The 27426-nt window shown below is 54.3% G+C and overlaps 11 protein-coding genes across 11 annotated transcripts; 7 read left to right on the top strand and 4 right to left on the bottom strand.

Annotated features, from left to right (window-relative positions):
* Positions 1 to 269: 269 nt before the first annotated feature.
* On the top strand, positions 270 to 1132 carry VDBG_09342 (N-acetyltransferase; the record flags this gene model as incomplete). The annotated part of the gene is made up of 2 exons (XM_003000101.1): positions 270 to 551; positions 610 to 1132. The coding sequence occupies 2 exons, from the start codon at positions 383 to 385 to the stop codon at positions 1011 to 1013; spliced, it is 573 nt and encodes a 190-aa protein (XP_003000147.1).
* A 24-nt stretch (positions 1133 to 1156) lies between these two features.
* Positions 1157 to 1971, bottom strand: VDBG_09341 (3-oxoacyl-[acyl-carrier-protein] reductase; the record flags this gene model as incomplete). The annotated part of the gene is made up of 2 exons (XM_003000100.1): positions 1157 to 1467; positions 1524 to 1971. The coding sequence occupies 2 exons, from the start codon at positions 1969 to 1971 to the stop codon at positions 1157 to 1159; spliced, it is 759 nt and encodes a 252-aa protein (XP_003000146.1).
* A 306-nt stretch (positions 1972 to 2277) lies between these two features.
* VDBG_09340 (predicted protein) lies at positions 2278 to 2430 on the top strand (the record flags this gene model as incomplete). Its single annotated transcript, XM_003000099.1, has 1 exon — positions 2278 to 2430. One exon carries the CDS (start codon positions 2278 to 2280, stop codon positions 2428 to 2430), a length of 153 nt encoding a protein of 50 aa, XP_003000145.1.
* Positions 2431 to 3507: 1077 nt separating this feature from the next.
* On the top strand, positions 3508 to 5102 carry VDBG_09339 (conserved hypothetical protein; the record flags this gene model as incomplete). The annotated part of the gene is made up of 4 exons (XM_003000098.1): positions 3508 to 3853; positions 3964 to 4075; positions 4165 to 4517; positions 4582 to 5102. 4 exons carry the CDS (start codon positions 3802 to 3804, stop codon positions 5100 to 5102), a joined length of 1038 nt encoding a protein of 345 aa, XP_003000144.1.
* A 1926-nt stretch (positions 5103 to 7028) lies between these two features.
* VDBG_09338 (conserved hypothetical protein) lies at positions 7029 to 8474 on the bottom strand (the record flags this gene model as incomplete). The annotated part of the gene is made up of 1 exon (XM_003000097.1): positions 7029 to 8474. One exon carries the CDS (start codon positions 8472 to 8474, stop codon positions 7029 to 7031), a length of 1446 nt encoding a protein of 481 aa, XP_003000143.1.
* Positions 8475 to 10733: 2259 nt separating this feature from the next.
* VDBG_09337 (conserved hypothetical protein) lies at positions 10734 to 14449 on the top strand (the record flags this gene model as incomplete). Its single annotated transcript, XM_003000096.1, has 3 exons — positions 10734 to 13535; positions 13604 to 14281; positions 14375 to 14449. The coding sequence occupies 3 exons, from the start codon at positions 10734 to 10736 to the stop codon at positions 14447 to 14449; spliced, it is 3555 nt and encodes a 1184-aa protein (XP_003000142.1).
* Positions 14450 to 15204: 755 nt separating this feature from the next.
* On the top strand, positions 15205 to 16643 carry VDBG_09336 (transcription initiation factor IIE subunit alpha; the record flags this gene model as incomplete). The annotated part of the gene is made up of 3 exons (XM_003000095.1): positions 15205 to 15377; positions 15438 to 15533; positions 15593 to 16643. The coding sequence occupies 3 exons, from the start codon at positions 15289 to 15291 to the stop codon at positions 16641 to 16643; spliced, it is 1236 nt and encodes a 411-aa protein (XP_003000141.1).
* Positions 16644 to 17378: 735 nt separating this feature from the next.
* Positions 17379 to 18854, top strand: VDBG_09335 (DNA polymerase mu; the record flags this gene model as incomplete). Its single annotated transcript, XM_003000094.1, has 2 exons — positions 17379 to 17852; positions 17914 to 18854. One exon carries the CDS (start codon positions 18066 to 18068, stop codon positions 18852 to 18854), a length of 789 nt encoding a protein of 262 aa, XP_003000140.1.
* Positions 18855 to 19337: 483 nt separating this feature from the next.
* On the bottom strand, positions 19338 to 21063 carry VDBG_09334 (succinate-semialdehyde dehydrogenase; the record flags this gene model as incomplete). The annotated part of the gene is made up of 4 exons (XM_003000093.1): positions 19338 to 19468; positions 19538 to 20782; positions 20867 to 20954; positions 21043 to 21063. 4 exons carry the CDS (start codon positions 21061 to 21063, stop codon positions 19338 to 19340), a joined length of 1485 nt encoding a protein of 494 aa, XP_003000139.1.
* A 621-nt stretch (positions 21064 to 21684) lies between these two features.
* Positions 21685 to 23310, top strand: VDBG_09333 (4-aminobutyrate aminotransferase; the record flags this gene model as incomplete). The annotated part of the gene is made up of 5 exons (XM_003000092.1): positions 21685 to 21872; positions 21929 to 22435; positions 22551 to 22896; positions 22967 to 23058; positions 23130 to 23310. 5 exons carry the CDS (start codon positions 21733 to 21735, stop codon positions 23308 to 23310), a joined length of 1266 nt encoding a protein of 421 aa, XP_003000138.1.
* A 1557-nt stretch (positions 23311 to 24867) lies between these two features.
* Positions 24868 to 27114, bottom strand: VDBG_09332 (ECM14; the record flags this gene model as incomplete). The annotated part of the gene is made up of 3 exons (XM_003000091.1): positions 24868 to 25911; positions 25969 to 26662; positions 27008 to 27114. 3 exons carry the CDS (start codon positions 27112 to 27114, stop codon positions 24868 to 24870), a joined length of 1845 nt encoding a protein of 614 aa, XP_003000137.1.
* Positions 27115 to 27426: the final 312 nt, after the last annotated feature.

Here is a 27426-nt window from a genome sequence, read left to right as displayed (position 1 = left end):
GGTACCTTAGGTAGGTAGGTATGAAAGGGAAGTCGAGTCACTGTCAGAGTGCAGCTGCCTGCGTTGGTGTGCGTCCCGTACATCCTTGCCGGACGCGGCGCCCCCCCCCTAAACAAGAGCCCCTGCATTCCCAAGTCCTCCACGATTACCTAATGTAGGCTCCTTGGAGCAAATACAACAGACCGTGGGAGGACCCCGCGATCGCGATACGATGATGCCCATATCGTTATATCGGTAGAATTAACCCCTCCAACCGCCCAGCTACGGACGGTGCCACAAAAGTAGCGAAGTCCTTTCCAGGCCAGTCGGTCAGTCGACGATCAACCGTCGCGGACTCTTCCTGGCGGTTCTAGGTATCAATTTCATTGTGAACAAGCGCACCATGGCCACCTTCCGGCGTTTCGTCCCTGACGACGTCGACAAATTTTCAAAATGCAACCTCGACCCCTTGACGGAAACTTACGAGCTTGCGTTCTATCTTCAATATCATGCCAAATGGCCAGCCCTGTTCCAGGTCTGCGAGGACATGAATGGGAATATTATTGGCTACAGTATGTATTCGTTTCCTCTCAGGCGTCTTTAGCACCCACTGACTGTCTCAATCGCTAGTCATGGGCAAGGTTGAATCGTCTCCCGATATCTACAAATTTTCCGAGCATTACCTGCCCTGGCACGCACACATTACTGCCCTGACCGTCGCACCGGAGGCTCGCAGGCTAGGCATCGGTAAAATCCTGACGGAGCAGCTGGAGGTCGCAGCTGACGCAAACGATGCTTGGTTTATTGACCTCTTCGTTCGGACCAGCAACCACCGAGCCATCAACTTCTACAAGGGCATGGGCTATAGCGTCTTCCGCGTGGTGAAAGACTACTACGGCGACCATGCCACCGATTCCAAGGCTACCAGTGAAGATGCCTTCGACATGCGGAAGCCATGTAAGCGGGATACCAAGCTACAACATATTCGGGACGACGGCGAGAGGCACGAGGTCGACCCGGGTGATGTGTGGTGAAAGAATAACAACACGCTAGCTGCCTACGAAGCATCCCTCTGTCAAGCCTAGACGTCTTGGCTAGCGTTCCCTACGCCTCTACATGCATCGCTGTTCCGCTTATATTGATCCGCGACGATATACCTGTTTGCCGCAGGAGGCCATCACAGCCATGCTCCGTCCACCTCATACACGGACCCGCTCACAAATGTGCTTTCGGGGCCGAGCAGGAAGGCTAGGACATTACCACACTCTTCGGAGGTTCCTTGCCGTTGAAACGCCGTCGGCTCGTCGAACGGTGCGTCCAGCGACCGTCCAGCAGCCTTCCAATTCTTCTCCATCAATGGTGTGAATATAGCGCCCGGCGCCACGGCATTCACCCTCACTTCGCGCGCGCCATTCTCCTTGGCCGCGGCTTTCGTCAAGCCAATCATACCGTGCTTACTGGCATCGTACGCTCCGTGATTCGCGAATCCTGAGAGGTAATCAGTTGGTTGTGGCTACTGTGGGGAGGAAGGCACCGTGACGCACCTCTGAGCCCATGGATCGAAGATACGTTGACGATGGAACCGCCGTCAACAATGTTTCGAAGCTCGGCCCGCATACAATACATGCATCCTGTCAAATTGACGGCGATAATCTTGTTCCACTCGTCGTCATCTAGTTCCGCGACAGGGCGTGTGCCGTGGTGTTTGCCGATGACGCCCGCAACGTTTGCCGCACCGTCCAGACGTCCGAACTGCTTCACGATGCCGTCTATCCAATCATCTACCTGGCTCCGGACAGCAACGTTCACTTTGTTGATAGAAAAGCGAATTTTGTGTTCTTGGAAGTAGATTTCTGCCTCCCTCATTGCTTCCGTGTCGATATCGGCGATGCAGATCGTGGCTCCGCGCCTCGCGAGGATTTTGGCGGTTGCAAAGGCGATCCCACTGGCACCACCAGTGAACGCATAGACCTTGCCGTCAAGTGATGACATTGTGGTTCTGTGGAATGCGATGGCTGCGTACTCAATGAGTCTTGATTGCTTATCTCTCAATCGAATTCGTTCAGGATTTCGAGAGCAGCAGGACAGAGAGGACTGGCGAGGCGAGAATGTGTTGTTCGATCGAAGGTTTGAGATCCATCGATCTTAAAACAGGCTGTCAGACGGTTGGGGATGGACTCTTTAAAGAACCGCCGATCCGCCACAAACCGACGGCAGTCCAGCCTCTCGCCAACTAGCTGACCGGGCATCCGAAAGGGGTAACCCACATCTGAACCGACATGGTATGAACCTGTTGCCATGGGTCAGCGCAGGTTCGTTCGTGGTGGAATTCGGGATGAGTCTCCGAGCTTTACTGTTCTTGCATGGTACGCCCCCCCCACGCGTGGGCCTGGGTTTATGATCACCCCCTCTATCGAGCTTTCGGTTGGCGGCATTTCTACGCTGCACTAGGACGCTTTCTATCCTACACGTTCACCCGATCTCGTTAATTGCGAGAAGGCTCCATAGGGCAAGGACTCTGCACACCCGTACCCCGCCTTTCTAACAGATACAACTCGCGATTCCCGCATCCGACGGGTCGGACTTTAGGGAGTTTGCTGAAGTACTTCTCCCGATCCACCAATCCCATAATTTAGGAATCATTCGACGACATCAAAGTCGTGAAGCTGGGGGGTTTCCGCCACTGGTGCGTATCGCATACCTACGCGAATCAAGTGACAAGCTCAAGGCACCTCAATGGTCCTATACCCACGCGTTTCAGGGACGCGAAAGTTCCGATTAATAGCCGATCATGAGCTATTCATCCTGTACTCACTCTACCATCACCGTTCTGCTTCATCAGATCCTGAAAGCCTCAATGCCGAAGTCCGCCCTTCATATGGACGGACTTTCCTTAGTTTATGCACGCGACCCTCGGGAATCAAAGGTTCAAACAGGGGGGCTGAGACCTATCAACAATGTCGGCGCAGCCAGGGATGTGAGTATCGGGCCACCCAAATCAACCTAGGTAGTGTACCTACGGAGAAGACTCATGCTGGCAACAGGCTGTCATGTAGTAGGAGCGGACCGTACTCAGAGCACCATTCTTTTGGTCCGTTTCGCATGGAAGCTTGACTGCTAGGTAGGTAGGTATATAGACGGCATCTTCGGTAGGTACATGTACTCCCAGCTACGTCGGATGCCTTGGGCAAGGTGGTACCTTAGGTAAGGTTCCCCAGGAACCTTCATACGGAGTAGGTGTACCTGGCCTCGGTGCACAGCGTTGGCTATGCGAAAGAGTGGGAACTGGTGCCCAATTCAGCACAGTCACGTGCTGACAGCTGCCATAGTTGTCGCCTGGAGTTTGCCAGCTGATTCAAGCCTTGATCCTGCTCCACGTAGCCCCTTGCGCCTGGCAACGATGCAAACCCCAGTGCCGTGCGTGACCTAGGACCTTCCTCCCTCGTTGACCACCTCGCAATCCACTTTGCAACAAACGTCCATCACCTTGCACTTGTCGCCTTCCAGCCTCACCACACCACTCTTCACTATCGCCTTCCGTTCGCCGGCTGCCGCATCAATCACTGACACGGCTCCTGCATTGATCCCCTCATATACCTGCTCCTAGCCTTTGAGGCTTCTTTTTTCCTTCCTTACCCCTGGGATTGTTTTTTTCCTTCCAACCCTTCACCAACGCGAACGACGGACAGAGCCTTCCGCCGCTGCCTCGCTTCCACCCTTACCCCCGACAGCCTCGCATTCTTCCATCCATCCCTTACCCATCCACGCCCATCTTTTCTCTTGCCACTGCATCAAACTCTCGTCTCTATCAAATCAGACGATATGGCCACTACCAGCATGGATTACGAGACCGCCAATGGCGACCGTTACGATGGTTAGTTTCTTCATCATACCTCCTGTCATGAGTGATCGGAATTCTATTGTCTTCACTCGATGCTGCGTCTTTGCCCATATTTGCATTCGCTCACATGACTGGCTCCTCAGAAGAGACTCCTCGCTACGAGCGCGATAACCGCAGCGCCTCTCCTCGTCCCCTGCGCGACGAAGCCGATGGCGGTCGTCGTCGCTCTGCCTCGCCATCCGGCAATGGTGATCGGTACGTCACGTCTCTCTTTGTCTTTTCCTCCCTCTCCAAAACCGACGCCTATTGGATCAGTGCTTACGCTATGTCTCTTGTCTCTCCAGTACCATGAAGGACAACGATACTGCTTCCAAGGGCGGTGATGACGATGGCGCCATCAACCCTGGCTCCAACCTCTTTGTCACCGGCATCCACCCTCGCCTGTCCGAGTCGGAGGTCACGCGCCTCTTCGAGAAGTATGGCGAGGTTGAGAAGTGTCAGATCATGCGTGACCCCCACACCAAGGAGTCCCGCGGCTTCGGCTTCGTCAAGATGGTCACTTCCGACCAAGCTGATGCTGCCAAGGAGGGTCTCCAGGGAGAACAAATTGACGGCCGTACTCTCAGCATCGAAAAGGCTCGCCGTGCCCGTCCTCGCACCCCGACCCCCGGCAAGTACTTCGGCCCCCCCAAGCGTGGTAAGTCCTAGCATATTCCCATTAGTCCTATAACGACCCGTGACGTTGACATATCGATTTGCAGAGGGCGGAGGTGGTGGCCGTGGTGGCCGCATGAACGACCGCTACGACGATCGTCGCCGCGGTGGTTACGGCGGTGGCGGCGGCGGCGGCTACTATGGACGTGACGACCCTTACCGCTACCGCGGCGGCGGTGGTGGCGGCTATGAGCGTCGCTACGAGGATCGCGGAGGATACCGCGAGGACCGCGGCTACGATCGCACTTACCGTGACGACCGTGGCGGCAGCTACGACCGTCGCGAGCGTGACGATGGCTACAGCGGCGGTGGCCGCGTCGACCGCTACGGCAGTGGTGGCGGCCGCGAGGGTGGAGGTCGCGAGGGTGGTGGCCGTGAGGGCGGTGACCGCTATCGCGATGACCGCCGTGGCCCTGGCTATGACCGCGAAAGGGGCTACGATCGCGCAGCTGAGCGTGACGCTCCGCGCACCCGTGATGCTCCTGCTGCCGCTGCCACCTACGGTGACTCTGCTGGTGGTCGTTCCGAGGCACGGGAGCCCTACGGTGGAGGTTCGGATTACTACTGACGACCTCTTCAAGGCACGGGCTAATACGCACAGGATCCCGCTGATTATGGCGATGTGGACCGCCATTTGTCGCGCTTCCTTCCGCTCTTGGTACCATCGACCAGGACGGACTTTTCTCGATTCTTCCGTCTTCTAATGGAGTTTTTGTGCAATGCGACTAGTAAGGGTGGGAAACGAAAATGGGATTCTTCGGATTGCGTCTTTCTCTGGCATGGCCTCGCTTTCGGTTAGAGCGAGGCTGGCCTGCACAGAATCGACCAGGCATTTTTTTTTCGCCTCAGAGCTCGGTTTACCCTGCACGGATTTTTTTTTGGTAGCTTTCGCACACAATCAACTCGGCAACGCTACACGTCGCGACAGGCTTTGTCTCAGTGACGGGCATAAACCCCATGGATTCGCACTTTTCGCGCTACTTCCAGCCAGCTGCCGCCTTCAATCCCCCCTTTTCCCCCCTCGCGGCCACTTTTATCACACCTGTATCAGTAACTCTCGCTCCCCGCCTTCATCGATCTTGAGACGGCTTCGCACACCCTCAGCATGGCTCTTTCGATGCAATTCAGCTTGATGAGATGATAAACACCAATGCAACTTTCGATGACCATCCGCCTTATTCTTCATAGAGTCCGCCTAAACCGTAATTGTGCCGACTGAGCGCCAAGCAAAAAATAACAGCTGACTGTACCACCGCCGTGTGCAGCGTGGGGCATGCCATGACAGCTTGGCCGCAGCTCCTTCTTGTAATGATCTAAGGCCATGCGTAACTTGGCTTCCAGGTAATTCCTTTCTTTTTGAGGGACCACGCTGATGTGACAAGCAGAACAGTGGACCTGTTGAACTGTACCGGGTTCAGCAACGCCTGTCAGTTTTGCCTATTGCTATAAGTTCGATGTGGTTTGTTTGACAACAGTGCCGCTGGTTTGGACGAGACGCTGGAATCGCTACCGTATATGGTTCGTCAGTTGCAGACCTCGGTAGCCATGGCTGAAGTCCGCTTCATGCCGCTGTGGACACGGACCGTCGTTGTCACTTGTCGGTGTCCGAGGTACCGTCGTCAACACTCAAGGGTGAGCGACAGGCCGCTGCACCGTTGCTTCAATTATGGCAAACTACAATGGTTTGTACGTTGCAAAGTTCACTCGTGAACCTATTCCTTAAACTACGACCTGCCCTGTCTGAGGCCTAGTGACGCTATTGAATTAGAGGTCAAACCCTATGGCATCCAGCACAGTATACTTAGCTAGGCGACTTCCCACTTGCGACGGCCCTTGATAGGACGCTTCAATCATGAACCCCAACTATAGGTGTTGGCAACATTCATTGTTGATTCACATACTTTTAGCTGTCGATTGACAGCTATAGCACACATTGTAGAATGATCCTCAGGGACTGTACCTGCCACTTGCATCATCGAAGAGCTTCCTGGGCTCCGTTAACCCGATGAGATCAGTGGTTTAGTCAACGGTGATTCTAGGAATTTTCTCTTTTTTCGCTGTATCACAATATACCGGATACCAAGCAATGTCAAGTATAGGCGGTAGTGAACAATTCCTCCTACAGTCACCATATCTGATATGCCGGGGAGCATTTGATGACTAGAAACGATGCAACGGAGAGACAAACAATAGAAAGCAAAAAGAGCACGACCTTATGCAGAACCTATATCGCTCGCCTAATCTGGGTATCTGAGCATTACAACAGCACCGTCATCCCTAATCACGTTGGTGAAGAAGACAGAATCAACCATTCGTGGAGGTTGACATCACCCTGAAAGTCCGGATCCCTCTACATTACTGCAAGCCAGCATGACAAGATATTACCAATACGAAAAGCAAGAGTCCTCGCGCGAACTATTTCTGAGAACGAAAAATATCAACGCCAAGATGTAACGCAGCATGTCCGATGAACATCATTCGCCAGCTTGTGGGGTCAGCCTGATTTCCTCGCACGAGCAGCGTCCTTGACTCCGCCGTCAACGCCTGAGGAGCGAGATACGGCAGCTAGATTATCGTCTTTGAGGAGAGGAATCTGGTCCACACTCGACAACCCCGCAGCTTTGGCGCCGGGTGGACTGTTGACCTCGGGCTTGGTGTGCGGGGTGATGTCCTCAACTACAGCCGTGGACAGCTCGGCGGACACAGGGCCGTCAGGATGAGGTGTGACCAAAGGCGAGTTGAGTGGAATCTCTGGACTGTTCTGCCACTGGCTGACCTCGGCTTTCAAAGACTCGAGTTCCTTCTGGAACCGTTTGCCGAAGACATCAATGTAATATGTGGACCCGTTGTAGACACTCCATGCAAAGACAACCATGAGAAAACCAGCCGAGGCATAGCGACTGTGCAGCCAGATGGGACAAGGAAGCATGGTAAGCACGGCATAGCTGTACTGTATCCCCATGAAGGCAGGCTCCTGTAGCGCGTTGGGCAATGCTAGTACGACCTTGCCGATCCATGTCTTTGAGTATGAGCGCCGAAGCCAGGTGAACGAGGTGGGACGGCCGGCGGCAATCTTCTCCCGGCGGCGAACGGTGATGAGGAAGTAGTACGACAACTGCCAGACCGCATATGGAACGGAGCTCCATGCTAGCATCGAGAAAACGTTGCCGTAAGCAGTGGGTGACCCGGCGGGCGAGTGCTTGATTGCCCATATGGCAGGGTACCGAGAGGCCTGGAGCTGCTCAGGCCAGAGATGGACCATGGAATGCAAAGTGGCACAGGGCATGATATGAATGAAGAGTGAAGTGACCTTGTCGAAGCTGTGAAAGACGAGAGAGTTTCTCCACATGATGATAGCGACAGCGTTATTGCCGAAGGCCAAGCAGTACGCGGCGGTAAATAGTCGCTTTGAACCAGGAAAAACCCAGATGCTGAGCATGAGGAGGAAGTTGACGAAGTAACAGAGGTCGGCCAAGAAATAATGCATGCCCCGGCGGTGATAAGTAAAGAAGCGGATCGGCATGAAGTAGAGGAGCTGGATGGTGTACCATATGTGGAACCACTCCGGGAACCCGCCGATGAGGTAGCCGCTAAGGAAGATATTCATGACGCCACAGATGAAGGATACCTTCTCTCGTAGAGTAATGATCTTGGCGTCGCCCCATTGCTTGCCCAGCTTGTCAACGCTGACACGCATCCGTTTGCGATAGCGGTCAAGCTGCTCGTCAGCGGGTGGGCACACGGCGCCTCCACTCCTCCACCATGCGCTCTCGCGCCTGGTGGCTCTTCGACTTGAACGCATCCCTCGATTTCTTGACCTTTTGTGTCTGGGCCGAGATGCCTTTCTGTAGCTTTTCGAGTTGTTGGGGCAGTGCAAAGTTATCAAGAAGATCGAGCACCGACAGGCGGTCCAGGGGCGGGAAAGCTTCCCAGTCTTCATGGTAAGAGCTACTCCCTGAAAAGGAGGGATGTCGCGACAACCTTGGGCTTCCGGGTGTAGTCGGTCCAATGTTGGGAGTGTTTAAGGAATCGTGGTCGGGCGGGGACGAGCTGAGTGAAGGAGCATCGTTGGCATCGAAGACAGCAGGGAGATCGTCGTGTGATGATGTCGGGCCCTCTTCCGAGGTTCGCATGTCGACGGGCTTAGAGTGCGTCATTCTCGCAGTCGTACCTTGTTACAGCTGAAACAGCTGGACACGGAGGTCAGCGATTGTGGGTGTTGCTCAACACCCTTATGTATCAGGGACCTGTTCTTCGTAGTTGCGATAGCCAGGTATTGAGGGGTACATGATCTTACATCTCAGATTCGTGGGATGACCGCAAATACTGATCATGGAACAAGCGTCGAAGATCAAGTGCAATGTGCTGGGTCGCGAAGGCGGTGTGTCAGTATACCCGTGTTGTCGAGGTGGCTGTAAGCTGAACAGGGCTGGGATAGGGTGGGCGAACGAGTCGAATAACAAGATGAGCTGTCCTCGTGAGAGGTGTGTCCCAAATGTGTAGCCCTAGGCAGTGCAAGGCTCGAATAGAGGATGGTGCCTCAAGCTAACGTCTTGATGACAAGATGGGCTGCCCTTCGTCCCTGTGGTTGCTCACGGGACAGGCGATCCAAGAATGTCGACCAGGGCCGAGAGCTAGATGAGCGACCGATAGATAACGAACACGATTAAGCATTACGACGTCACTCGTTAACAGTGGAGACTTCAATGCTTGATTTGGCTACCTCGAGCCCGCACGCTTTATGTAGGATATGCTTGGAAGTAACGAAGTAGATAACACCCGCCTTTACATAGCACAATGGCCAGTGCCTCGCGAATTCTATTGGTCACGGGCGCCTTCTTGCCTCTTCCTTTTCACGAGGTTGCGTCACATGGCATCTTGGGAGGGTGTAACACGGGCGTTCGTCTGCTCCGCTTTAGTCGCAAATGTTCCAGAGTGAACTGACTGAGATACCTGTTGATTATGCAATCAAGTAGCCCCAGGAAGCGAAGAAGAAACTGCATTCAACCTTCCCACATGGTTTTTGTTGAGCTCAGGTATTTCATTCACAATCAAAGTACCTTGAAGGTATCAGCGGTATACTGGCATATGCGTGTTCTGTTGTCCGTCTACTGGCCAAGTAAGGCACCGCAAGATAGGTCGGTACCTTCACGGGAAACGTACCTGGGTACCTGAGGACCCCCGATCGCTGGATGCCCGTAGTTGGAGCAGGTGCATAGTATGGTCCCTGTGGTTGGCTTGCACCTCCCTGGACCTGCAAAATGGAGCAGTCACATGACCTTGACCGCACTCAAGCTGGTGACTGGCTGTCCGTCGCGCTATGTGGGGTAAGTGCCAACCCGCCCGCACCAGCCCAACGTTGTGGGGACTGCCCCAAGTCGCGTGCTGGCGCTTCTTGACGCGCGTGGAAGGTGGGAGACTCGCAAATCATCATTGCCAGACTCGAGAGATCCTGGATAAGCAGTGTGCGACTCGACTGCCCACACGAAGCTGAAGGCATAGGCAAGCGCCTGTTGCGACTTACGTTATCACGGTTGATCAACTAGCATCTTCGTTTTCGCACGCGACTGCTTCTAACCTGCAACGCGCACACGCATGCCCGACGATCCCCTCTTCGCGCCGCACTCCATCCATCTTCGCGACAGCCTCGGTCAACATCGACATTCTAGGTAACCAGGCTCAACACAAGCCCTTTTCAATTTCCGCCACATTGGGGTCTCCAATGATTTACGGTTGTTCCAACAAGCCTTGACACTGCTATTCACGTGTGCCATACCACCACCATGGGCAAACTCATACGCCTCGAGCTGTTCAGTATGCTGCGCCTTTTCCCTTGAGCTTCACCGCGCCTACTAATTCGCCTTGCAGACTTCAAATCCTACAAAGGCCATCATGTCCTCCTATTCGGGGACTCCTATTTCACCTCCATCATCGGTCCCAATGGATCTGGAAAGTCCAACTCGTGCGTTCCCATTGTTCCTTCCCTGTTGTCATCTGCATTCTAGGAATTACGCGAGAGGATCAGGACGCATTGCTAATACGGACTAATGCACGTCAGCATGGACGCCATTTCCTTCGTCCTAGGAATCAAGTCTTCACACCTCCGCTCAACCCATCTCAAGGACCTGGGTTTATCGCGGCCGCGTCCTCAAGACGTCCAAAATAAACGACGACGGGTCTGCGGACACTCCGAGCGCCAATGGAGACGCAGATGGGAAATCAAACGGCGACAAGCCATCACGCCACGACCCAAAAGACTGCCTGGGTTATGGCTGTGTACGAGGACGATGCCGGCGATGAGCAGAAGTGGAAGCGATCAATCACAAGCCAGGGTTCCAGCGAATATCGGATCAACGATCGTGTTGTGAACGCACAGCAATACAACACAGCCCTCGAGGTCGAGAATATTCTGATCAAGGCGCGGAACTTTCTGGTTTTCCAGGGCGATGTCGAGGCCATCGCAGCTCAGTCTCCTCAGGACCTCACGCGTCTTATTGAGCAGATTTCGGGAAGCTTGGAGTTCAAGGCCGACTATGAACGTCTTGAAGCGGCGGCAGAGAAAGCCGCCGAGGACCAGAGCTTTCAGCTTCACCGACGCCGGGGCATCAACTCAGAGATCAAGCAATACCAAGAGCAAAAGAAGGAAGTCGAAAATTTTCAGCAGAAGACTGAAGAACGAGACCGCGCCATCGTCGATCGCATGCTGTGGGAGCTTTTTCATCTTCAGAGCAGCATGGATGAGTCCAACGACAAGATCAAGGACCACGAGGAGAACCTCCAAGAGTTTAGGCGCAACGTAGCATCTTTCGAGAAGAAGTTGGAAGCCGCACATAAAGAGCTTGCGGCGGCGACACGAGATGTCAGCAAGCATGACAAGCACATAAAATTCAAAGAGCGAAAGATCGAAGAACTTGAGAACAGCCTTGTTCCCATCAATCAAAAAGTGGAACAGAGCACTCGTGAAGCAAGCGCTCTTCGCCAACGTCTCGATACAACACGAAAAGAACGTGACGATCAGGTCAAAGTTTTGGAAGATGATAGAAAGAAGCTGAAGACTGTCGAAAAGGCTCAAGAGCTCAAGGAAAGAGAGTTTCAGGAACGGTCTAGAAAGCAGGGCACGGAGCTCAGCGACGAAGATCGCAAAGAGTACAACGCTCTGCGCAGTCAGGTTTTTGCCAAGACGTCAGCCAACCAAAACAAGATCGACAACCTTGTCCGTCAACAAAAGACAGATGAAGTTATGGTCAACAGTCTCAAGAGCAAAGTCGACGGCTTCAATGCCAACGTCGAAAAACTAGATGGCGAACTCGAGACGATCCAAGAACGCACCAAGTTTACGAAGGACACCATCAGCACCCTTTCTGAGCAAATTGATGCGAAGAAGAAGGAGTTCAGACAGCTAGACTCCACTCGGGTGCGCACAAATAACAAACGAACTGAGCTTGAGGAGCATTTGCAGAAGGTGGCCAGGCAATTAAATGAAGCAGACGATGGCCGTCGCCAAAACGATCGCGAGACGCGCATGAAAGAGACTGTCAGCACGCTCAAACGCATTTACCCTGGTGTCAAGGGTCGCATTGGAGATCTTTGCAAGCCTAAGCAGAAGAAGTTTGACGAGGCTGTCATCATTGCTCTCGGCAAAGACTTTGAGTCCGTTGTCGTGGATACCGAGAAGACGGGCATGCAGTGTGTCCAGCATCTGAAGGACAACCAAATCCCACCAATGACGTTCATTCCGCTTGACAACATCAAGGTCAACGCTGTGAACACGGCTGTCAAAGGTATCAGCGGGGCGCGGCTTACGATCGACACGATCGACTTCGACTCTGCTTACGAACGTGCCATGGCATACGCTTGTGGCAGCTCGGTGGTGTGTGACGACCTTCGCGTCGCTTCACATATCTGCTACGAGAAAAAAATCCCTGTCAAGGCTGTGGCGCTGGACGGTACCGTCATCCACAAAGGAGGTCTCATGACTGGTGGACGGGGCCCCGAGCACAAGGGCGGTAAACGGCGCTTCGAGGAACACGACGTCGACGCTCTGAGGAGAACAGCCGCCAAGTATACCGAAGAAATACAAAACCTGCCGGCAACTGATAGGCGTGCGGAGGATGCACTACGTACTGATCTACAAGTGCTAGAGCCTCAACTGGCGGCTGCCAAATATGAATTGGCTCAGTTTGAGAAGAACCATGCCAGCAGGTCACGGGAAAGAGATCACCAAGCCCAGCAGCTTCATGACTGGGCGCCTCAGTACGGTGCCAAGAACGCCGAGCTACGATCAACAACCGAGACCTTGGAGAATTTCCGAGCAGCCATCTCACAGGTGGAGGACCGAGTCTTCGGTGACTTCTGCAAAAGGTTGGGTCTGAGTAATATCCGAGCGTACGATGCAGAGCACCAGGGTTTGCAACGTCAACTCGAAGAAGAACGAAACAGGTTTGAAGTCCAAAAAGAGAGGCTGAAGAGCACCCTTGCCTGGAACGAGTCAAGGCTCAAAGACTTTGAAGGTCGTGTGGCATCCATGGAGAGGAAGCTGAGGCAATTCGAGAAAGATCTGCAAACGTATGAACAACAGAAATCGGAGATCGAAGACAAGATGGGCGAGGTCTCGGACGAGCTGGATGCGTTGCGCGAGAATCTGCAGGTCGCCCGCGCAGAGCAGCAAGAGCGGAGCCAGAAGGTCGCCGAGGCAAAGGCAGAGGTCAAGAGTCGCAGCAAAGAGATCGAAGCTAGACAGAAGGACATCAATGCCCTTGAAACAAGTGTGCAAAAGGACGGTGCCGCCAAATTTGCGCTGTTGAGAAGGTGCAAGATGGACGGAATCGACATCCCGCTGGTCGATGGGTCATTGGACAACCTGCCTAGGGAAGACAACTTATTGCGTCAGGACCCTGATGCCATGGATCTCGACGACGAGGACGACGGCATGTTGGATGCTGCCCTCGATGATCATGGCATCAGGATTGATTTTGATGGGCTCAGCGACGAGCTGAAGAATGTGAGCTTATGGACCCTTCCTGGATGGTGCGTTGGACTTGAGGAGCAGCCTGCTAACGCGCGTGCTAGTCCAATGACGAGAGTATGAGCGATACCCTCAAGGAGAGAATACACACTCTTGCGGCGGAGTTGGAAAAGATCAACCCTAACATGAAGGCAATGGAGAGGTTGGAAGGTGTTGAGACCAGGTTGAAGAACACCGAACGTGAGTTCGAAGACTCACGAGTGGCGCTCAAAGAAGCTCGCGATGCCTTCAATGTGATCAAGACTCAAAGGTATGAGGTCTTCAACAAGGCCTTTACACACATCTCGGAACAGATTAAGACCGTCTATAAGGATCTTACACGCTCTGACGCGTACCCTCTCGGTGGCCAAGCATACCTGGACAAGGAAGAAGACAACGACACTCCCTACCTTGCAGGTATCAAATACCATGCCATGCCTCCCCTCAAGCGATTCCGAGACATGGATCTCCTTTCGGGTGGCGAGAAGACTATGGCAGCGCTGGCATTACTATTTGCCATCCACAGCTACCAGCCGAGCCCCTTCTTCGTCCTCGATGAGGTTGATGCCGCGCTCGACAACGCCAACGTTGACAAGATCAAGAAGTACATTCGGGAGCATGCCGGACCCGGTATGCAGTTTGTCGTCATCAGTCTCAAGGCAGGACTTTTCCAGGACAGCGAGAGCCTTGTAGGCGTCTACCGTGATCAGGAAATCAACAGCTCGCGGACGTTGACGCTCGACGTAAGTTTACTTTCATCTGCGTTCCCAACTTCGAAATTCATTGATATTTTGCTAACAATTCGCATAGCTTCGAAAGTATGTTTGAAAGAACAGGGTTTCATGGCGTGGGTGAACTTCTTCTGCCTGCTGCAACCTGGTGGGCAGGTGTCCGGTGATCCGGCTGCTTAAGGTATCCGACGGTAGTGTGTTATGCTTGGGCAAGGGGGGTTCAACTTAGTCAACTTAGCCAGTGGTGTGTTGGGCGCGAGATGCAATCCGGTTCATTTCCGACCGGGTATGACCGGTCGACCTGGCGTTTCGGTTGGTGCCAGGCTTACTTCTCTCTATTTGATCGCTGCGAGAAATTCTCATCACTTTGGCTGCACTCTTTTCGAAAAGATCTGGGGCAAGGGAGCTTGAATATGGCTTGCACCACGCCGGGTGTCAGAACGCGCTGAGAGTTGTTACCTAGCGCCTTGTACCCCAGCGCTGATCGATTGCAGATGGACCTGCAGCATTAGCCAGCTGTAGTATTGATTGGTCGCAGCTCTAGTGGGTCAGACCCGTGCAAACCCCACCAACACCAGTGCTTGGTTCAGTACTCGTGGGCAACGTAGAATCTGATGGCTGCTTTGAAGTTTGTAGCAGTACTTTGCACTCTTTCTGCCCTTGTTCCAGCATTGGGCCACCACCTCAATATATTGGCGAGTACCATCCCACGACTATTCATCACAGTCGACTGCGGGTTAAGCAATCGAGAGACCAGCGTGAAATTGACTCTGCCTCCATCGAACTGTTCCCACTGCAGCAGGCTTGCGCAAACAATTCTACCAGCTGGCGCGACGCTCGACCTTCCTACCCTGTCGGCGATGGACCACTTGCCCAACACCTTGTCACACTCGCAAACCTGAGCTCTTCTGCTGCCGCAGGATTGCCTTCTTGATCACATGATCCTTTGATTCACATACTACATCACTGTCACTTCACCTGGGAATCTTCGATCGGTGAGCATGGCGCCTCCACTGGACATGGCCAAGACGTTGGTCAGGCAGGTGGTTCGAGCCTTCTACGACAACAACTATGTCCTGGTCATTGACGCCCTAATCATCCATTCGGCGTACGTTGCAGCGCGGATTCGCGAATCTTCTTGAGGCGCCAAGGTACTAACGAAGACCAGACTCAAGGACGAAGACTTGCGCTTTATGTTGGGAATGAACACAAAAGAGGTACACAGGCTTTGCGGAAAGCTGCGAGAAGATCGCTTCATCACGTCGTACGGAAACTCCCTTCCATACATCCATCTTTCCCCATGCTAATCCCCATCGTTCATAGATATACGCGACCGGAGCAGTCGAATAACCCGGAACAGAAGCGACCAATCAACAAACAATACTACTTCATCGATTACCGACAGGCCATCGACGCGATCAAGTGGCGGGTGTACACCGTGGACAAAGAGATACAGGGCACGAACATTCCGGTAAGCGAGCGCAAGGAATACTTCTGCGAGCGTTGCAAAGCGGAATGGACCCAAATGGAGGTGCTCGACAAAGCCAGCAGCGCAGGGTTCCTCTGTCACAACTGCGAGTACCCCTTGACACATGACTTGGAACGGCACTCGACGGGACACCAAGAGTCAACCAGATTGAACGAGCAGTTCAAGTTCATCACAGAGATGCTGCCGCGCATCGATGATGTGGTCGTACCAGAGAACACATTCGACATAGCTATCAGTGCCTACAAGCCGCTCGCACCGGATACCAGCCAGGGTCCCATCGGTTTTGTCTCGGCCCTCCAGCCTACATCGGTCAAAGGACTGGACAACATCGGACCAAAGTCTCTATCAGTCAATATATCCACATCCGACGGACCGTCAGAGGCAGAGAAGGCCGCGGAGCAGGCCAGGAAAGATAAGATTGCGCATCAAAATGCGCTACCTTCATGGATGTCCAACAGCACCGTTACGGGAGAATCCTATCTCACGGCGAATTCTACATCGACCCCTGCGGTGAAAACGCAAGCACTTGATCCGAAAGAGGGCATCAAAAGCAGCGGGGAGGAACAAGATGACTCGGAAATGGCAAAGATGTTCGCAGCTATTAAGGCACAGCAAGAAGCAGATGCTGCACGGGCGCTGGCAGAAGAAGGCAGCGACGACGAGGAAGACGATGACGAGGACGATTTCGAGGATGTTGTGGCGACAGGCAACAACTCCAGCGGGGCAACGCCAGCCAGTGCTGCCACGCCTGCGAATAAAAGAAGCGCAGATTCCCATGAAGACAGCGCCGACGACTTGCCAGCAAAACGAGTCAAGCTTGAGTCGCCGGCTCAGCAGGAAGGTGACGAGAGCGAAGAAGACCTTGAATTTGAAGATGTTTCATGAGAGTCGGCTCAGGCACGGCCACGGAGGCGTACAACATTTTATTTTCGTCCATGATGCTGGGGGTGTTCAGGTTGTTTGCAGGTGCACGGGGCGTTATCCAGGTCTTCGTGTCTAGAAATGGTTACCGAGCCAGACCTTGAGACATTTGGGGTGCGTCCTTCTGTTGCGATAAGCACAAATGATCAATGATGTCAGGATGGTGATTCGGTGATGAACATCATTCGTCGTCACCACAGCATACGCGGGCTAATGAACACAGGCCAACAGTATTAACCTGCCTGCCTGCCCCACATGCTTTTTCGCTTCATGCTTGCCTCATGCCCATTACAAACAGCAACAGCACGCCTCCAACAAGACGATGACGTCTAGGCGAATTGTTTTCTATGAGCAGACTCGAAAACGGATGCATAGCGAGCATTCTTTAATTTGCCGACATGAGCCTGCTATTTCCTTCGATCTTTCTTCTGCCCACACATCTAGATCCCGGACGACTTCACGAGGTTGAGGAAAGTATTCCTTCATTAACATATGATATACTGGAGGCGGACGTCATCATCGGCAATATCTCTAAGCGAGAAAGAGCGCTCTTCGAATTGCGGCACAGGAATGTCCTCACTGAGCCACTGGACGTAGCTGTCGACTCTGACCCATCTCAGACCGGGCCAAGAAAGCGGATCAGAGTTTCTACGAGCATCGATGGAGACCCCACACCATCAAGGCCGGCGAAAGAAATCAGGGTATTGAAGCTGGCATGGGTGACGGAGTCGCTGGCAGCAGGAACGCTGCTCCCGATGCAGTCTTACATGCTGTACCAAGGTCAAGTTATTCAAAGTTCCGAGGCAAAGTCGCCGCGACATTCGAAGTCTGAGCAGCCAAAGCAGCCAGTGGCTCAGCAGGACCGGAAAAGTCCAACGGGGCGCCGAAGCCTTCACAGGTCTGTTCCTGTATCCCAAGGCCCCAGCCTACTGAGAGAAACAACGTCGGAACATGATGTTGGAATGACTCTGCCTTCAATACCAGCGTTTTTGAGGACCACATACTCGTGTCAAAGACCAACACCTGTCAATCCACCAAACAATAAATTTGTAGAGGCACTTAAGGAGATACGAACGACACGAAAACTGCTTGGTGATGAGATTGGTGTGCGTGCCTATTCGACTGCAATAGCCACTTTAGCGGCGTACCCTCATGTGATATCCACTTCTCCTGGTCAGTATATGTGATAGTCAAAACTAGGTGATCTGCGAGAACTAGACTGACTCAAAGGCAGAAGTAGCAAGACTTCCTGGTTGTGGCAGCAAAATTGCCGAGCTTTATCATCAGTGGAAATCAACAGGCTCGCTTGAGGAGATTGATTCTTCACAGCAGGAGGCAAGCTTACCCGTCTTTCGCCTGTTCTATAATATATGGGGCGTCGGTGACATGACGGCTCGCGAGTTTTACAAAAAGGGCTGGCGAGATTTGGATGATCTGGTTGAGTACGGCTGGGACCGCCTCAGTCGTGTTCAGCAGATCGGAGTCAAGTATTATGACGAGTTCCTCCAACCCATTCCACGCCTTGAGGTGGAAGCCATTGCTGCCACCATTCTTCAACAAGCTCAGGAAATTGAGCCCGGCTTCCAGCTGACCATTGTCGGAGGCCATAGGCGAGGCAAAAAAAGCAGCGGTGACGTCGATGTTATTTTGAGCCACGCGGACGAAGATGCCACTTACAGATTTATTGAGAGGCTCGTCGCATCTCTCGAGAAGGCACGCCTCATCACGCATACACTTACGTTGAGCACTCACAACAGTGAGAGGGACCAGAAGCCTCTTACGTGGAAGGCTGATGCTGCTAGGACCAAGGGGGCGGGTTTCGACACGCTCGATAAGGCCATGGTTGTTTGGCAGGAGCCGGGGAGCGAAGACTCGCCTTCTGGCAGGCCACACCGGCGTGTCGACATCATCATAAGCCCTTGGAAGACAGTGGGTTGCGCAGTTCTAGGGTGGAGTGGCGGGACAACCTTCCAGAGAGATGTGCGAAGGTACTGTAAGAAGGAGTTAGGTTACAAATTCGACAGCAGTGGCATACGCAAACGATCAGACGGGTCTTGGGTCGATCTGGAGAGGGGGAGTCGAGGGACAGCGCCCGATATGTTAACAGCCGAGCAGCGTGTGTTTGAGGGGCTGAGACTTGACTGGCGGCCACCGGAGCAGCGATGCACCGGGTGACACTGCTACGTTCCTTGTCTGGGGCCCCGGTAGGACCGTGGCCGAGTACACGGGGCCGGGCGTTTTTCTTGCCTCTTTCGGCGGCGGCATACCTGAGTCAGGCCAGAACATAAAGGCCACCGGCTAAGTGCTACTGCGCACTGCCGATTCCTTGCACGGCCTGCCTGACCATCACATCTTCGGACGCTCAATCGGGCGTTCTGATTCAAGGGAGACGCAGACATTGTTGGCAGCCCATGGCGCCAGATGATGGGTGTTCGGTGGGGAATACGATTTTGCGAGTTCTTAAGCAGATCCGGCCCATCCTGTGCAAGTTCCGGGACACATGATGCGTTGACGTCTCGTCCTTGAAGAACCGATAAGGCCCGTGACAGCGGCCTAGAGTCAGAACACCGTCGACACAATCATATGTATGGTATTCTTTATGCAAATGATACATGCTACATCTCGCTATGGGCTACCAGGCCCTCCTGGTCTTATGGCTCACGACTCGCTCACGCCTGTCATGACCATCTTGGTCACCAGGTACTCATCAATGCCGTACTTGCTACCTTCTCGTCCAAAGCCACTCTGCTTTACGCCACCAAAAGGCGCAGCTGGGTCACTAATGGAGCCTGTGATACACATTAATGGACTGCGAAATCACGTATGCAGTATCGCGTGAGTTTGCAGGGGTAACCTACCAACATTGACCCCAACCATGCCGACTTCAAGTGCTTCTGCTACCCGCCAGCAGCGGCTCGCATCCTGGCTGAAGAAATAACCGGCAAGACCGACTTCTGTGTCATTGGCCATCTCGATAGCATCCGCCTCCGTGTCGAACGCGAAGAAAGCTGCGATAGGACCAAACGTTTCCTCTGTGCAGATCTTCATACCGGGCGCCATGTCGACGAGCAAAGTAATGTCGAAGAAGTTGGGTCCCAGATGTTTCAGAGGTTCGCCGCCATGGAGCACTCGAGCACCTTTCGAGACGGCATCTTTGACGTGCTCGTCCACCTTTTGGGCTGCGCGCTGGTGAATGAGTGGCCCATGTGTCGTTGTTTCGCTGAGGCCGTCACCAACCTTGAAAGTCCGGACGATGTCGAGGACTTTCCGAGTAAATGCGTCGTAAACCTGACGCTGGACAAGGATGCGGTTGGCACAGACACAGGTCTGGCCCGAGATGCGGAACTTTGATGCAATGAGGCCCCGGGCGGCGACGTCGAGGTCGGCATCTTCGAAGACGATGAAGGGCGCGTTACCGCCCAGCTCAAGGGAAAGTTTCTTCAGTGTGGTAGAGCTCTGGCTCATGAGGATCTTTCCCACGCCAGTGGATCCGGTGAAGGACACCTTCTTAATGATGGGGTGGGTCGTCAGAATCTTCCCGACCGCGATTGTGTTGTGTGCCGACGCCGTGATAATGTTGACAACGCCCTTGGGGATACCAGCCCTGTGCGCCAGCTCGGCGAGAGCAAGGGCCGTGAGAGGTGCCTCGGCCGGCGCCTTAACGACAACGGTGCAGCCTGCCGCCAGCGCCGGGCCTACCTTGCGGGTGATCATGGCGCCGGGAAAGTTCCATGGTGCGATCAAGCCACAGACGCCAATGGGCTCTTTGAGTGTGACGATCCTGCAGCTCGGGTTGCTCGCCTGAATGGTCTCGCCATAAATGCGCGGCGCCTCCTCTGAAAACCACTCGAAGAAGCTTGCTGCGTAGTGGACCTCGGCCGTGGCATCTGCAAGTGGCTTGCCATTCTCGAGCGTAATGATGCGTGCCAGGTCTTCGGCGTTTTCAATCATGAGCTCAGACCACCGGCGGAGCCATCGAGCTCTCGTGCGAGCTGGTGTCTTGCGGTAGGATGCGAATGCTTGGTGCGCGGCTTCGATGGCAGCCTCGGTGTCCTCAACGTCGAAATCAGGACATTGAGCTACCGATGCCAGCGTTGATGGGTCTTAGAACATGGTCAGCATGGTTTCCCCACGGAAACTGGCCTCAGTATTGATCGGGCCTCGCGAGACTCGAATGCGAGACATACTCTCAACGTTGAATTTTTTGCTGGAGCCAGCCGCGACCCAATCGCCGTTCACGTAGCATGCCGTTCGCATCAGGAACGGATCATGTAACTATTGTGGTTGTAAGCCGAGTCCATGCAGAGCCAAAGGAACCCCCCCCCCCCCAAAAAAAACCCTACAAATCTGAAGGAAAACCTACAGGGTGAATCTTTGAGATCATGGTAATAGATGAATGCCGCAGCACGTCCTGTCGTCCACAGCCAGACTATTCGATCGGTGTCAAAAAGGCAGCTTTGTGAAATTACTGAAATTGTCCCCGAGGCCGTGGCGTACCCGCGATCTCCGTTGGAAGAGCCTAGCTTCTACCAGTCATATATCAATCATGGCAGCCAATTCAATTTCATGCCTACTCGAGCTCATGTGAGTCTGAAGCTGTTGCAGGTGTATGGTACCTGCAGCCCGGCTCGGTCCCGCGCACTGCCGGTCCCCCTCCCGGGCTTTATGACTGTGTGGGTCCCGGCCATGTTGCCCGGCCCGGTGTCAAGACGTGTGCCATGTGTCAGCGAAGTGCGCTGGCACGACATGACTAGGGGTGCCAAATCATACATCACTGCAGGAGTAGAAACCGGACTAGAGATTATTGAGGGAACATAGCCACCGGATGATGGCCGGCATGGGCCGGCATGGGCCGGGAGCAACGATGCCGGTTTCAGTCATTCCGCCGGAGTCGCTGATAGAAGCGTTGCAATGCCTTTATAATGCCGGCGCGGGTCCCCCTGATAAACACGGGTCTCTACAAACAACAGCGCGCCAAAACTAAGTTTGACAATCCGCGTACAACCACCGGACTGTGCTCACCTGAATCCAGCGAAAGATAGCAGCAGCCACAATGCCTGCCATTCTCGAGAACTCGGTTGCGACAGAGGTGCCTGGCCCTCTGTCCAAGGCTGCTTCTAAGCAGCTCGATGCTTTCTTCGATGCTCGCGCAATTCATTTTGTAGTGGATTATGAAAAGAGTTCAGGGAACTAGTAAGCAACGGCACGGCCCTCAGGTCGCACGGTATCGCATGACTGACATTGCCCAGCATCGTGGATGTGGATGGCAATCGCTACCTGGACGTGTATGCGCAGATCGCATCCATCCCCGTGGGATACAACAATGCGGCTCTCGTGGCCGCAGCCAAGTCGCCCGAGATGATATCTGCGTTGGTCAACCGTCCGGCCATTGGCAATTTCCCCTCTAGCAACTGGGCGGAGCTTCTGAAGCAGGGTCTCTTCAGGGCGGCGCCTGCGGGACTTGACAACATATTCACAGCACAGTCGGGGTCCGAGGCCAACGAACTCGCCTACAAGGCGTGTTTCATGCTATACCGCCGCAAAGAGCGCGGCGAGGGCGTTGAATGGACAGCAGAGGAGACCAGCTCGTGCCTTAACAATGCGAAGCCTGGATCGCCCGATCTCGCCATCATGAGCTTTGCCAACTTCTTCCACGGTCGGGGCTTCGGCAGCCTTTCCACCACACGCTCCAAGGCGGTGAAAAGCTCGACGTGCCGTCGTTCAATTGGCCGCAGGCGCCCTTCCCGGTGGCGCAAGTACCCGCTTTGAGGCTCACGTCGAGAAGAAATGCGGCCGAAGAACAAAGTGCCTACGCGAGGTCGAGAGCTCATCACGTCATGGCACTGCCCCGTGGCTGGCTTGATCACGGAGCCGATCCAGAGCGAGGGTGGCGACAACCCCTTCGCCCGCCTTCTTCCAGGGGCTCCGCGACATCACCAAGAAGCACGGCGTCGTCATGATTGTGGACGAGGTACAAACTGGTTTCGGCGCGACGGGCAGGTTCTGGGGCCATGAGCACTGGAACTTGACTTCGCCGCCGGATATTGTGACCTTCTCCAAGAAGGCCCAGACGGCCGGGTACTTCTTCGGCGACCGCATGTTGGTGCCGGACAAGGCCTATCGTCAATTCAACACGTGGATGGGTGACCCGGCCCGTGTCATCATGTGCAAGGCTGTCATCGAGGAGATTCTCGACAACAAGCTGGTCGAGCAATGCGTACGTGCCGAACTGAGCCGGTCAAGAGCTGGCCCCCCAGGAAGGACATCAGTTGCTGACATTGGAACAGGCACGCGTGGGCGGCCTTCTCTACGCCGAGATCAGTAAACTCGCAGAGAGATATCCTGAGCAGGTCCAAAATCTTCGAGGCAAGGGACAAGGGTAAGTCAATGTTCTCCCCAGCGTGAGCAAAAGGCATCATTCAATGGACGCTGACCAAGATGCTCCCGCAGCACGTTTATCGCATTTGACACACCTCAACCTGCCGAGCTGGTGCGTGCGATGAAGCAGATTGGTGTCAACATTGGTACCTGCGGTGTGAGGACGGTCAGGTTGCGACCGATGCTGGTGTTCGAGGAGGCGCACGTGTCGACGCTGATCTCGGCATTCGACATGGTGTTGAGCACGTTGTAGTGGATGACCAAAGAAGGGTCGGTGGGGGCGCTGGAGAAGTTGCTGAGGTGAGGATTGTGCATCGGTAGGAATGGCGTCATATGGGATAGCGGGTGCTTTTCTGTCGGGTTGCCCAAGTGATCAATCAGGGCCTGAATTGAACGATGACAACAGTCCCAATTGCAGTGAAGCACCGCAGCCAACGAACCTTTCGAGCTTTGTAGGGATTCGAACAACATGCACAGGTGAGGTCAAAGTGCTGGACAGACGGCAACGTCTTCCAGACTGGAGGACTTGTCTTACGGCCATGTTTGAGCCCGAGAGGAACTCTCCAGGTACCTACCTACCTACCTGCCTACCAAGACGGACGCGTAACCACCGCCGGAGCAGAGGTACGTATCTGCAGGCGCCTACGGTCTATAGTTGAACCGCTCTCCCACTTAGTCATCGTGCGCAACTCAGCTGTTGTGTCCTTCCCTGCTGGGGGCTGTGGGTAGTGGAGGCCATCGGGCTTTGAGGTGTTGCCGACCGACAGGTTTGGCCCTTGTTAGGGACCTGATGCCGTGGTTGTTCCGTCCGGTTTTGCACCCAGGATCCTAGTGTTGAACACCGAGCTCTGACCTATAAGTCTGCCTTCTATGACACCTTGTTGACTCCACGGCTCCCCTTCCCCCATCCTTTGGCCCCAGCAGCCACTCAACGAAAGATTGACACACGTTCTTCGCCATGCCTCTTACTATTCAGCTTCCCGAAGAGTTCAGGTTCGCGCGTTCCCATGGCACCGCAGAACACTGTTTCTGTTTAGCTGTATTGGCTACTTTGATCGATGCTAACAAGTGGCTTGGCTAGCTACGTCCTCCTCGTGGCTACATCACCTTCTTCATCACCACCCACCATTTTATCCTCCCCAGAAAGTTCCCCAAGTTGAGCGGTCTGAAGTACCCCATCGCCTACGCCTCAAACGAGCAGGCAGACAAGGACGCAAGGCCTACATGTTCAACTGCGGGTCCGTCACCATCTTCTGATCGTTTGCCCTGCAGGCCCAACATTGCTTCCTCTGCCTCACGAATGACTGACCTGTGACGTGCGCGGCTTGCAGCCCAGCGTGCCCATGCCAACTTCACTGAGAACCACACCTCGTTCCTTGGCGCCCTGCTCATTGCCGGTCTGCGCTACCCCGTGGCCGCCGCCGTCCTGGGTGCCGGTTGGTCCATTTGTCGCTCCCTCCTACGCGTTCGGCTACGCCAGCGAGCGGGGGCCTCCAGGCCGTATGATGTACGTTCTTATCCCTCCACCCCCTTCCTCCTAAAATCTCTCCGTGCAGGGACTTGGACAGCGCGACGGCGGAAACCACCCCTTTACTGACCCATCTGCCATAACAAAGCGGTTCCATCGGTTCTTTCATCTTCGACAGCACCCTTAAGCTTACCGCCCTGTACGCGTCAGTGGCCTTGGTTATGGGCTGGTAGAACATCTTGTGTAGTAATAATCCTCAACCACCATTGGGTCGTCTCCTCCGGTCGTCTTCTTGTAATTACCCGTACTCATCGCTTTGTGTTTTCCCTCGTACCTTTGTCATCAACGGCGCTTCAACCGGCGAAGTTCAAGGTTGCTGAAAACCCCGCCCGCCGGCGGCGTCATTGAATGTTGCTTGTTCGAACGCTCGATCCCGTTATTGCCTAGCAAGTAGTCTCCAAGGTACTTCATAGCGTTGAACATCTCCTCGCCCGTAGGCACGATATTCTCTTTCGGGAGTAGAAAACCGTAGCTCCCCATGTCTCTCAGCTTGATCTGATAGCTGAAATGTGCGCGCATCTCATGATAAAACCAATCAATGGCCGAGCCCCCGCCCACTTCGACCCGGGAAGGGCGGCCCATGTCGCCTCCGCCTGCCACAACCCCTTCACATGCCGACGTGACCGAGTAGGCCTCGCCGCTCGATAGCCGGATAGCCTTGGCAAGCCCGACAGCCAGCTCCTCAAGGTTCTCAAGGTTGGGAGGATCGGTATCGCAGGTGTAAGAGAAAGGATACATGACCTGCTGTGAATACGAATGCAGGTCAATCAAACCCACAAATTCGACGTTGTTGTTAGTCGTCTCATTGCGCGCCCAATTCGCCAGCGCTACCGCCTCCACGGCCTCCCAGGGTTTCGCGCCTCCGTAGCTTTCGGAGCAAGGCTCACCGTTAGGCCCAGCACCGTCCCACTCGAAGCCGAATGCGTGATCCAAGTCAAGGCCCTGGCAAAACGACACATCAGTTCCCTGTCTAGTCTTGCGCCACAGGCGATCTACCCGCCAGCTGTATTCCACGCCATCGGGGTTCAGGACTGGAACAAAGACGACATCGAAGTGCTCGAGCAATTTAGTGATCATGGGATCACGTCCGTAGCTAGTCACAAAGGACCAGGCCACATAGTTGACGGTGGTCGTTGAAATCCATTCCCGGGCGTGCATGCCACCTGTGACGAGCAGCGTCTTCCTCTTTGGTACTGGTTCGCCGGGCTTGTAAACCCCGACCTTGAGGGCCGGAATGTCGCGCCCCTCGTATGACAAGCCGATGTTGACCATTCTTGTGATCGCAGGGAACATAGCCTCGAGGAGTCGCATCCAAGGCACAACGACCTGCCTCGCGAGTTAGTAATTCGTTCGCCCAGTCGAGTGGTTTGCAAGGAATCTTACGGAGAGAGGTCGATAGTCACGGAAGAAGACGGTATCGCTGTCAGCATGAGGACGCAGAAGACCAGACCTCTCGTCCCAGGGCATGTATTCTTGGTGTTGTACACCTGGTGTGGAGGGGCGTGACCCGTGAATCGCCGCAGAGACGTCGGGTATGAGCACCGAGTAGGAATCGCGTAGGGTTTTAGGTAGCACACCAAGCAGAGTCCCAATTCTGTCTTTGCGTAGTCTGATATCGACGAAATCCTCCGTGAATGCCCAAATGTCGAGAAACAAGGTGGAGGCGGACCGGGCCATGGCAGCTTCTTCCTCGGGCGCGGTTAGGTTGAAGCGTAGCACAACTTCGTCCGTATAGTGCTTCGGGGTCGGGACGCCATGGCGTATTTCGGTCCTTATTTCGGTCCTGGAAGGATATGGGCCAAAAAAAAGTTCGACCGCAGCGTCGCGGATCCAGGAGAGGAAGGGCAGTCGTCGATGTGTCGGGTTGTGCAGGTGATTTGCATCGTCGTGGGTTACAAGAGGTCCGGTGCCGATGGCGGAGGCACCTGATTGCAAGATAGCAATACTGGCCAAGCCAGCAATTACTTGAAATCGCATTGAGAGGAATGAGGAGCAAGCCCAATCAGCTGATTCTCGAATATCAGAGCTTGCATCGAGGGCTACGGTAATGTACGTGATGTTTGGATTGGCAACGTTGCTATGTAATTGGAAGCGTATCGCAAGGAATTGACTGTGGGACAGGTACGTAACAAGGTAAGGTGGGCGGGCGATGATTGTCGCAGCCTAGTGGTGCATCAGCCGGGGCCGCACCACAAGCAAACTTCGGAGTTCCCATTGGACAGCTCCCAGTCCCTTCCTGTATTACAGAGGGGTAAGGCACACGGATGCTCTGGACTGTCGTGGGTAGGGGACTTGCTGCCCAGGTACCTACCTACCTAGGTACCTAGGCGTAGGCAGGAAGGAACGTAGGGAAGAACTCAGGAGGCAGGTAGAGGTATCTGTGGATACATCGATTAGGCACCTAACTGAGCGCCGCAAGTACCTCGCTCTAGAGTCCAAAGGCGGCTGGGGTACTTCCTCGCATGCTCCCTCAGCCAAGCTGGCAGTGTGCATCAGTTTCGAGGACCCCCCTGGAAATGTCCTTGCCATCTCATCCGGATGTGAGTTCAGTCAAGGTCCTGCACGCCTGACCTGCGGTTTCTGTTGCTTCCAACCCCCTCGACCCCAGCCCATGTGCCTTTCGCATGGTGTCAATCCATCCCTCCATCGACCATTGCTCGCATCAATGCACCACAAGGTGCCGGCGGCGCTGACATCGCCCTGAATTGTATCCCCGACCCGGCATCGCCATTTTCGACAGACTTGGGCGTGGGCGTGACCCTCGACGTCAACAATTTGATAGCACCTTGTTATCCGGGTCGACAACGTGCCCTCCTCCCTCGCCTTCAGAGCCATCCCTGG

This window comes from Verticillium alfalfae, genomic scaffold (assembly GCF_000150825.1).
Source record: "Verticillium alfalfae VaMs.102 supercont1.15 genomic scaffold, whole genome shotgun sequence".
NCBI lineage: Eukaryota > Fungi > Ascomycota > Sordariomycetes > Glomerellales > Plectosphaerellaceae > Verticillium > Verticillium alfalfae.
This window is presented reverse-complemented; position numbering and strand designations above follow the sequence as displayed.